The sequence below is a fragment of the Ranitomeya imitator genome, chromosome 2, assembly GCF_032444005.1.
Source record: "Ranitomeya imitator isolate aRanImi1 chromosome 2, aRanImi1.pri, whole genome shotgun sequence".
Taxonomy (NCBI): Eukaryota; Metazoa; Chordata; class Amphibia; order Anura; family Dendrobatidae; genus Ranitomeya; species Ranitomeya imitator.
In genome coordinates this window covers 166778900-166789827 of record NC_091283.1, presented here as the reverse complement: position 1 = coordinate 166789827, position 10928 = coordinate 166778900, and the positions used below count along the sequence as shown (strand labels likewise).

At 46.4% G+C, this 10928-nt stretch overlaps 1 protein-coding gene across 1 annotated transcript; it reads right to left on the bottom strand.

The window, feature by feature from the left end:
• Positions 1-1059: 1059 nt before the first annotated feature.
• LOC138666293 (endonuclease domain-containing 1 protein-like) lies at positions 1060-3339 on the bottom strand. Its single transcript, XM_069754519.1, has 2 exons — positions 3277-3339; positions 1060-1624 (listed from the first exon to the last, which is right to left on the bottom strand). The coding sequence occupies exons 1-2, from the start codon at positions 3337-3339 to the stop codon at positions 1061-1063; spliced, it is 627 nt and encodes a 208-aa protein (XP_069610620.1). The 3' UTR covers position 1060.
• Between the last annotated feature and the right edge of the window lie 7589 nt (positions 3340-10928).

Sequence of the window (10928 nt, the reverse complement as noted above, 5' to 3'; positions counted from 1 at the left end):
GTACCTGGAGGAAACCCACGCAAACACGGGGAGAACATACAAACTCATTGCAGATGTTGTCCTTGGTGGGATTTGAACCCAGGACCCCAGCGCTGCAAGGCTGCAGTGCTAACCTCTGAACCGTGCTGCCCTGATACGTCATATTATTCGGTCACTATGTGGTGGTAATATGTGATCTGGTCATGGTGTGGCAGTATTTGTCCCTTGTATGTAGTATTATTTGGTCACTATGTGGTCTGGTCATGGTGTGGTGGTATTTCTTCCAGTATACGGTAATTTTGGTCTTGGTATAGTGGATTCTGTTGTTTATGGCAGTCATTTGTTCTCTCTGATATTAATTAGGAGTCGATTCTTTATTTCCATTAGAGTTTTAATGCTTTGTACACAGCGGCGGAGATGCACTTACAGGGGGAATCCTGTGGAAAAAAGTAATCACCTCTCCACAGGACAAGTGATAACGTATTGATTGGTGAGGGGTCTGACTGCTTGGACCCATTCAGCAATATGTGGAACTTTTTATCCCCATTAGACTGGAATGGCATGTCCGACTAGATCACTGATCCATTCATTCACTCTGTGGCTGCACTTGTTTTTTTCTGGAAGCCCCAAAGAGAACGAATGGAGCTGCGGTCAGACATTCCACCTGCCGCTGCATTTTAAAATAGGGATAAAAGTGTCCTGTCAGGGATAAAACTTCCTCATTCTTCCGATCGGTGCAGTTTCTAATGGTCGGACCTAAGCGATCACCTATCCTGTGGAGCCCATGGATCGGTGATAACTTGTTTTAACCAAGAACCCCATTAATGTAAACTATCGTGATTATACATCCCAGTTATAGGAGCGCACAGTAGATGTGCAGCAGCCGCCTGTGTTTTACAGCTGATGCTCCGCTATAGTGATAGATATTTGCATATAGCTGTAGGGTGGGCGCCTAGAGTTCATTCCCCTGGTGGGTCCCAGACACCACAGTCCGACCCTGCATATAATCATCAGTCAATAATTCCACAGATACAATATTGCAGCATATATCACATTATTTATTAACCCTTTGTTGCCCACTTTAACTACAATTATTGCTAAACAGTTTGACAGTAACTCCCAACAGGGATTTTAGTTGACTTTGAAGGCTGGCAATGCTGAGACCAGACTGGACCGTGTTGGCATTATTTGATGCCAATGATCCTTCAGCTCTGATTGGCTGATTGTTGTTGTTCAAGCAGCAGAAGGCGCTCCACACGTAGCTAGGAATATTGATTCTTTGCACCCCACTGACCGAAATCCAGTTGTTGCCTGGTACAACTCCGGTAATGACGAACATCTTTCCGCAAGTAGCGGCAATGCTTCTCACTTTCATTTCATTGTTTCTCCAAGCTCCACTGTTCAAGGCGCCATACATGGGGGCCACGTTGGTGAGGGTGTAGGTAGCTTTCTGTCCTGCTCCATCAGGATGGTCAGCATTTGGGTTAAGGTGGCCCTTGTGGTAGTTGCTTCCTGTATAGTCAGAGTTGATGGCTTGAGTTTGCTTAATGAGGTCAGCTGGGTTAGCTGAAAGACCAAGATTTCGGATTGCTGTTTCTGTTGCAGGCTGGAGAGTCATTTCTTTGGGAAGTCTGGTGTCCACCAACTGAAATAGGAAAATAGGAGCAGAATATCCAGTGATTTCTAAACATTACATTTCTCCTATTGCGTCAAGATAGAGACCAGTTGCCACATATAGTGGCTTCTTTCACACTCTGTATATCCTTGTCTCTTTTTCATAAATGATTCATGTATTTTATATACAGTTAAATCCATATATAGTTGGACATAGACAAAATTTTTCTAATTTTGGTTAGAGACATTACCACAATGTATTTTAAACAAAACAATTCAGATGCAGTTGAAGTTCAGACTTTCAGCTTTCATTTGAGGGTATCCACATTAAAATTGGATAAAGGGTTTAGAAGTTTCAACTCCTTAACATGTGCCACCCTGTTTCTAAAGGGACCAAAAGTAATTGGACACATTAAATAATTTAAGAAAAAAATGTTCATTTCTAGTACTTGGTTGAAAACCCTTTGTTGGTAATGACTGCCTGAAGTCTTGAACTCATGGACATCACCAGATGCTGTGTTTCCTCCTTTTTGATGCTCTTCTAGGCCTTCACTGCGGTGGTTTTCAGTTGCTGTTTGTTTGTGGGCCTTTCTGTCTGAAGTTTAGTTTTTAACAAGTGAAATGCTGCTCAATTGGGTTGAGATCAAGTGACTGACTTGGCCATTCAAGAATATTCCACTTCTTTGCTTTAATAAACTCCTGGGTTGCTTTGGCTTTATGTTTTGGTTCATTGTCCATCTGTAGTTTGGCTGCATTTGGCTGGATCTGAGCACACAGTATGTCTCTGAATACCTCAGAATTCATTTGGTTGCTTCTGTCCTGTGTCACATCATCAATAAACACTGGTGACCCAGTGCCACTGGCAGCCATGCATGCCCAAACCATCACACTGCCTCCGCCGTGTTTTACAGATGATGTGGTATGCTTTGGATCATGAGCTGTACCACGCCTTCACCATACTTTTCTCTTTCCATCATTCTGGTAGAGGTTGATCTTGGTTTCATCTGTCCAAAGAATGTTCTTCCAGAACTGTGCTGGCTTTTTTAGATGTTTTTTAGCAAAGTCCACTCTAGCCTTTTTCTTCTTGATGCTTAGGAGTGGCTTGCACCGTGCAGTGATCCCTCTGTATTTACTTTCATGCAGTCTTCTCTTTATGGTAGATTTGGATGTTGATACGCCGACCTCCTGGAGAGTGTTGTTCACTTGGTTGGCTGTTGTGAAGGGGTTTCTCTTCACCATGGAGATTATTCTGCGATCATCCACCACTGTTGCCTTCCGTGGGCGCCCAGGTCTTTTTGCATTGATGAGTTCACCAGTGCTTTCTTTCTCAGGATGTACCAAACTGTAGATGTTGCCACTCCTAATATTGTAGCAATTTCTCGGATGGGTTTTTTTTCAGTTTTCGCAGCTTAAGGATGGCTTGTTTCACCTGCATGGATAGCTCCTTTGACCGCATGTTTACTTCACAGAAAAACCTTCTAAATGCAAGCACCACACCTCAAATCAACTCCAGGCCTTTCATCTGCTTAATTGAGAATGACATAATGAAGGGATTGCCCACACCTGTCCATGAAATAGCCTTGGAGTCAAGTGTCCAATTACTTTTGATCCGTTTAAAAACAGGGTGGCACATGTTAAGGAGCTGAAACTCCTAAACCCTTCATCCAATTTTAATGCGGATACTCTCAAAGGAAAGCTGAAAGTCTGAACTTCAACTGCATCTGAATTGTTTTGTTTAAAATTCATTGTGGTAATGTCTATAACCAAAATTAGAAAAATGTCTCTGTCCAAATATATATGGACTTAACTGTATATATATATATATATATATATATATATATATATATATATATGTACAGTACAGACCAAAAGTTTGGGCACACCTTCTCATTTAAAGATTTTTCTTTATTTTCATGACTATGAAAATTGTACATTCATACTGAAGGCATCAAAACTATGAATTAACACATGTGGAATTATATGCTTAACAAAAAAGTGTGAAACAACTGAAAATGTCTTATATTCTAGGTTCTTCAAAGTAGCCACCTTTTGCTTTGATGACTGCTTTGCACACTCTTGGCATTCTCTTGATGAGCTTCAAGAGGTAGTCACCGGGAATGGTTTTCACTTCACAGGAGTGCACTGTCAGGTTTAATAAGTGGGGTTTCTTGCCTTATAAATGGGGTTGGGACCATGAGTTGTGTTGTGCAGAAGTCTGGTGGATACACAGCTGATAGTCCTACTGAGTAGACTGTAAGAATTTGTATTATGGCAAGAAAAAAGCAGCTAAGTAAAGAAAAACGAGTGGCCATCATTACTTTAAGAAATGAAGTTCAGTGTAAGGACTTGGACTGTACATCTGTTTTTGTTTGCCCTCAGTTCAGTTACTTTTGCCCTTACCTAAGATGGAGTCATTGGCCTCACGGGGGCCATCTTGTTTCCTGTCAGATTTTCCTTGTTCCTGTCTGTGGTCTATTTAAGGGAGCTCTGTATATATACTCATTGCTTGAGTATCTTGTTCCTGACTTGTGATCAAGCTGGAAGAACTGCTATCTTGCTGGTTTCTTCGTTACTTTGGGATACCCCGTCTGTCTCCGGTTCTACATCTCTTCATTGCAAAGACTTGTTTCCCTGGAAATGCTCTGCACTCATCTCTGCCGCTGGACTGCTCCCTGCTAGGAGGCCTGGTCTGGTCTCCAGGTCTCTGGACCTGACATACTTGGACTTCCACGGTCTGTACATGTGCTTACTGCCTATCCAGCTCTGTCTGCTACTAACCTGCTGTGTCATAACTGTTTACCTGCATATCATTATAAATATTCTTGAACTCTTAACCTATTGTCTCTCGGCCTCTTTTCTTACCCATGATACTGATCTCCAGGCTCGGACTGGCCCACCGGGGAACCGGAGGATCCTCCGGTGGGCCCTGGCACTGACACCTGCTGGCAGGGCCTCCCCCCGCTCCAGGGCCCCCTCCCCTCCCCTGCTGCCTCCCGCCTTGAATACTCACCCTGCTCCAGCGATGGTCTCGGCGTCTGCACTGCAGTTCGTCCTGAACGAGCTGTCACGTGACACCGCTCATTAAGATCATGAATATGCACATATTCATGATCTTAATGAACTGTGTGTTAGGGGGTCGAGTTCCCGCTTCTGCACAGGGGGAATCTCGAGCCACCTCCGCTGCGGACTCCCATTCTTGTCCAGCCGCAGTGGAGTCTGCTCAGCAAAGACGTCGGTCCCAGCGTCTTGCTCATTCTCACTCTGTTCTGAGAGTTACTGCTGCTTCTCCAGTCTCTGCCATTAAAGTCAGTGCTGGTCAGCAGCGAGCGGACTTCTCTGGGACTAAGTCCTTGTCTGCACGTACTGAGCATGTCCAGGGTAAGATCTCCCGTTGGAGATCGAGGGTCATGTGCTCAGGCTCTGCAGCACATTCCATTGGTCCTTTTGGCAGGTCTTGGAAGGGCAAAGGTACTGTAGCCACTTCCTGTGCTGCTGCTATATAAACTGCGCATGACCGCACAGCCATGCGCTAGTATTGTCTTACAATTGAATACGTGTGTTTGTTGTGAGTGCAAGTCGTTCATTAAATACCCCTACCCTATTGTATGACTGTTCGCGTATGGAGTATGGCTGCTATCTAGCGCCCGACTAATCACTCAACGTGTCACACATGTATCAGCGTCTATTGCTGTGACCGCCAGTGCGGCGGAGTAGGGGGGGCATAATACTGTGTGGAGGAGCGGGGGGGCATATTACTGTGTGGAGGAGCTGGGGAGCATAATACTGTGTGGAGGAGCTGGGGGCGTAATACTGTGTGGAGGAGCGGCATCCCATAATATTGTGTGGAGGGGCGGGGGGCATAATACTGAATGGGGGAGCGGGGATCCCATGATACTGTGTGGAGGAGTGGGGGGCATAATGCTGTTTGAAGGTGCGGGGGGGATAATACTATATGGAGGAGCGGGGTTCCATAATACTGTATGGAGGAGCAGGGGGGCATAATACTGTATGGAGGAGCGGGGGGGCATAATACTGAATGGAGGAGCGGGGGGGCATAATACTGTGTGAAGAAGTGGGGGGCGTAATACTGTGTGGAGGAGCTTGGGATCATAATACTGTGTGGAGGAGCTGGGGGGTGTAATACTGGTAATACTGTGTGGACTGTGTGGAGGAGCAGGGGGCCCATAATACTGTGTGGAGGAGCGGCGTCCCATAATACTGTGGAGGAGCGGGGGGGGCATAATACTGTATGGGGGAGAGGAGATCCCATAATACTGTGTGGAGGAGCTGAGGGGGCATAATACTGTTTGAAGGAGTGGGGGGCCCATAATACTGTATGGAGGAGTGGGGGGCATAATACTGTATGGAGGAGCGGGGGGGCATAATACTGTATGGAGGAACCGGGGGGCATGATACTGTATGGAGGAGCGGGGGGCTTAATACTGTATGGAGGAGCCGGGGGGGCATAATACTGTGTGGAGGAGTAGGGGGGGCATAATACTGTGTGGAGGAGCGGGGGGGGGAAATACTGTGTGGAGGAGCTGGGGGGCGTAATACTATGTGGAGGAGCAGGGGGGCCACAATACTGTGTGGAGGAGCGGCGTCCCATAATACTGTGTGGAGGGGCTGGGGGGCATAATACTGTATCGGGAGCGGGGATCCCATGATACTGTGTGGAGGAGTGGGCTCCCATGATACTGTATGGAGGAGTGGGGGGGCATAATACTGTTTGAAGGAGCGGGGGGCCCTTGATACCGTATGGAGGAGCAGGGGGCATAATAATGTATGGAGGAGCTTTGGGCATAATACTGTGTGGTGGAGCGGGGGGCATAATACTGTATGGAGGAGCAGGGGGGACATAATACTGTATGGAGGAGCAGGGGGGACATAATACTGTATGGAGGAGCGGGGTCCCATAATACTGTATGGAGGAGCGGGGGTGCATAATACTGTATGGAGGAGCAGAGGGGGGACATAATACTGTGTGGAGGAACGAGGTCCTATAATACTGTATGGAGGAGCGGGGATGCATAATACTGTATGGAGGAGCGGGAATGCATAATACTGTATTGAGGAGCGGGGTTCCATAATACTTTGTGGAGGAGCTGGGGGACATAATACTGTGTGGAGGAGCACGGGGCACACAATACTGTATGTAGGAGCAAGGGGCCCATGATGTGCTGTATGGAGGAGCATTATATGGGGCCCATAATACTTTATGGAGGACTATGTGGTTGGTCATAATACTATATGGAGGACTATGAGGTGCTCATAATACTGTATGAAGAGCATTATATGGGGCCAATAATACTGTATGGAGAAGCATTATATGGGGCAATAATACTGTATGGCAGACTATGTGGTTGGCCATAATACTGTATGGAGGACTATGAGGTGCCCGTAATACAGTATGGAGCACTATGTGGTTGACCACAATACTGTATGGAGGACTATGTTATGACCAGCACGGTGCCGCAGTGGTTAGCACTGCAGCCTTGCAGTGCTGGGGTCCTGGGTTCTAATCCCACCCAGGACAACATCTGCAAAGAGTTTGTATGTTCTCTCCGTGTTTGCGTGGGTTTCCTCCGGGCACTCCGGTTTCCTCCCACATTCAAAAGACATACTGATAGGGATTCTAGATTGTGAGCCCCATCGGGGACAGTGATGATAGTGTGTGCAAAACTGTAAAGCGCTGCGGAATATGTTAGCGCTATATAAAAATAAAGATTATTATTATTATTACCATAATACTGTATGGAGGACTATGAGGTGCCCATAATACTGTATGGAGCACTATGTGTTGACCATAATACTGTAAATCACACTGTGTGGTGCCTATATATTGTAATACAGTATATCTGTTTTTTTATCTGTGCATCAGGAATCGTGGCATGTGTTAAAGGGGCCCACTGATACTCTTTTGCCCGAGACCTATGGAAACCTGGAGCCGGCCCTGGCGACAACGCACATCAAGATGAATGTCGGCTGCAGCTGTGACAGGGCGCTCTGCCTCTGTGACAGGCCGTCTGTTGAAGTCACATAGCAGTTTTGTTAAATGAATCCTGCAGCCTTTGATAGGCCGGCAGCCTTTCAATGTTACTGCTATATGACATCACCGTGCGGCCTGTCACAGAGCAGAGCGCCCTGTCACAGCTGCAGTCGGCAGCCATTGTAATGACCACGCCAAATATGAAGCCACGAGAGGATGTCGGGGAGCATAAGAAGGGGAGAAGAATCCCCCCCCTGTATTTGGGCAAGGTAGTGGCCATAGGGACGGACATAGGGGTCCAGGGAGGGTACATTACATAAAGGGGCCCAGGATGAGGACATTTATTACTGGAAGGGGCCCAGGATAGGGATCTTATTAAGGTGGACATTGGGGTCCAAGATGCAGCCATTAAATAAAGGAGCCAAGGATCTGGCTACTGTGCAGGGAGGCACTATGTCTTTTTTTCATCATCTGACAAAGTATAGAAGTCGAGGAAAATAGTGGGGAATGTGCTCTGGAAGCGATTGCAGTGCCCCAGGGTCCTGGTCATTGCAGTAATATCATTCTCCTCTAGGGGGGAGTGATGTTACGTTTGGAGGCAAAGAAGGACAACCGAATCCAGGTATCACAAACATGCAACACATTTCGCACTCCAGGCCACCAGGGGGAGCTATGCTCCTATTTATTAGGGCACTCTTCACACTTAGGTAAAACTGGTTGCCTGGAGAGGAAGTTAGGCAGTTGCTGGCTGAGCTTTGCTCAGGTAGTTGGTCCCTGACAGGGGTGGGAGCCTGTCAGAGGCTGAGACAGAAGGACACGAAGCTGTGCCTGCCCTAAGTGCGGCAGTTTCTATGAAAGGACACTAAAAGAGAACTGTATTGTTGAGAGGGTGAAGAAGTCAAAGCAAAGGAGTGGATACCAGAAGGAGCTCTGCCCTACACAGGCTGCCTCCTTCTGAGGCGCAGGATCCCGGTAGCCGGAACACCGAGGGAGCAACAGTCCTTTACGTCTTGCTCCAGAGACCGGCAGGACAGCTAATTTCACGTTACTGATCCGCCTCTACACCCAGGAGGCAATGTGGCACCGCTTAGTGGCTGGGGCATGATAGAGTCCCTGTAAAACACTTCAAGCCACCGGTCATACGGGTTTGTCCTATCCATCTGGGGGACAGAGAGAGAGACATAACATCAATTACATCTACAACATCTGTGAGGACCTTATGAGACGCTTAGCAGTAAGGTACTACAACACCACGGCGCTAGAGGAAGGCTACTGATTTCTACCTGGACAAGGGGACTCTTGATTTGCCTCCAAACCGGCCGGACTCTGCCTGCCCTGTGGTCTGGTGCTCTGGACTGTGGATGCTGAAGCCTTCAGTAAAAGGTAAAGAGACTGCAACCTTGTGTCCTCGTTCTTCACTGCGCCTCACACCATCCACCATCTACACACTGGGAAGCCCTGGGGACATACTTCACCTGTGGGAAGGTATACCATCTAGCTGCCATAACATCACCCCAGCGGACCCCTTAAAGCAGCGTCGGTCACCCTGACTGAATACCACAGGTGGCGTCACAAACATTTTCCCTTTAAAGACCTTTCCCTTTTACATGGACGTCCCAAGGGCCACGGACTGGGTCAGCCACTGCGACATATCCCCCCATGAACTGAAAGACCCGGTACCGAATACCCCGCTGCCCTTGGGGGCGCTCAATGATCAGCTATAGTTAACTGTGTTATTTTCTGCAGAGACGAGTCTTTGCTGGAAGAAGTAATGGCGGTCTGCACTGGTTGAAGAAAAAAGACTTCAACTACAGATGTCACTGATGAGTCAGTGTGTTGCTTGTACAATTACACTATATACTGTATACTGTCTACAGAGCTCTTGTGTATAATGTCACTGGTGATCCCTGTATTACCTGTACACTGACACTATATACAGAGCTCCTGTGTATAATGTCACCGGTGATCACGGTATTACCTGTGCACTATACACTATATACAGAGCTCCTGTGTATAATGTCACTGGTGATCACTGTATTATGTGTACACTGACACTATATACAGAGCTCTTGTGTATAATGTCACTGGTGATCCCTGTATTACCTGAACACTGACACTATATACCGAGCTCTTGTGTATAATGTCACCGGTGATCCCTGTATTACCTGTACACTATACACCATATACAGAGCTCCTGTGTATAATGTCACTGGTGATCACTGTATTACCTGTACACTGACACTATATACAGAGCTCCTGTGTATAATGTCACTGGTGATCACTGTACTACCTGTACACTATACACTATATACAGAGCTCCTGTGTATGTCATTGGTGATCATTGTATTGCCTGTACACTGACACTATACAGAGCTCCTGTGTATGTCACTGGTGATCACTGTATTACCTGTACACTATATACAGAGCTCCTGTGTATGTCACTGGTGATCACTGTATTACATGTACACTATATACAGAGCTCCTGTGTATAATGTCGTTGGTAATCATTGTATTACCTGTACACTGACACTATATACAGAGCTCCTGTGTATAATGTCACCAGTGATCACTGTATTAACTGTACTCTGACACTATATACAGAGCTCCTGTGCATAATGTCACTGGTGGTCACTGTATTACCTGTACACTGACACTATATACAGAGCTCTTGTGTATAATGTCACTGGTGCTCACTGTATTACCTCTACACTGACACTTTATACAGATCTCCTGTGTATAATGTCACCTGTGATCACTGTATTACCTGTACACTGACACTATATACAGAGCTACTGTGTATATTGTCACTGGTGGTAATAACAGTGTTGTTAGTATTGTGGTTTGTATTCATAATCAATATTGTAGTATTCCGGCACTATGTGTTGGTAATTTGTGGTCTGGTCAAGACGTGGCAGTATTTCTCCTTGTATGTGGTATAATTTGGTCCCTATATGCTGGTAATATTTATTTTATTTTTACTCATTTATATAGCGCTATTAATTTCACAGACATTATTGCCACTGTCCCCGATGGGGCTCACAATCTAGATTCCCTAGCAGTATGTCTTTGTAAAAGTGGGAGGAAACCAGAGTACCTGGAGGAAACCCACGCAAACACGGGGAGAACATACAAACTCATTGCAGATGTTGTCCTTGGTGGGATTTGAACCCAGGACCCCAGCGCTGCAAGGCTGCAGTGCTAACCTCTGAACCGTGCTGCCCTGATACGTCATATTATTCGGTCACTATGTGGTGGTAATATGTGATCTGGTCATGGTGTGGCAGTATTTGTCCCTTGTATGTAGTATTATTTGGTCACTATGTGGTCTGGTCATGGTGTGGTGGTA

Coding starts and splice junctions, on each gene's coding strand:
- LOC138666293 (XM_069754519.1), bottom strand. CDS start 3,339: ATGAATTTTAAACAAAACAATTCAGATGCAGTTGAAGTTCAGACTTTC. Junction 1,625..3,276: donor CTTTCAGCTTTCCTTTGAGA/GTATCCGCATTA, acceptor TTCCTATTTCAG/TTGGTGGACACCAGACTTCC.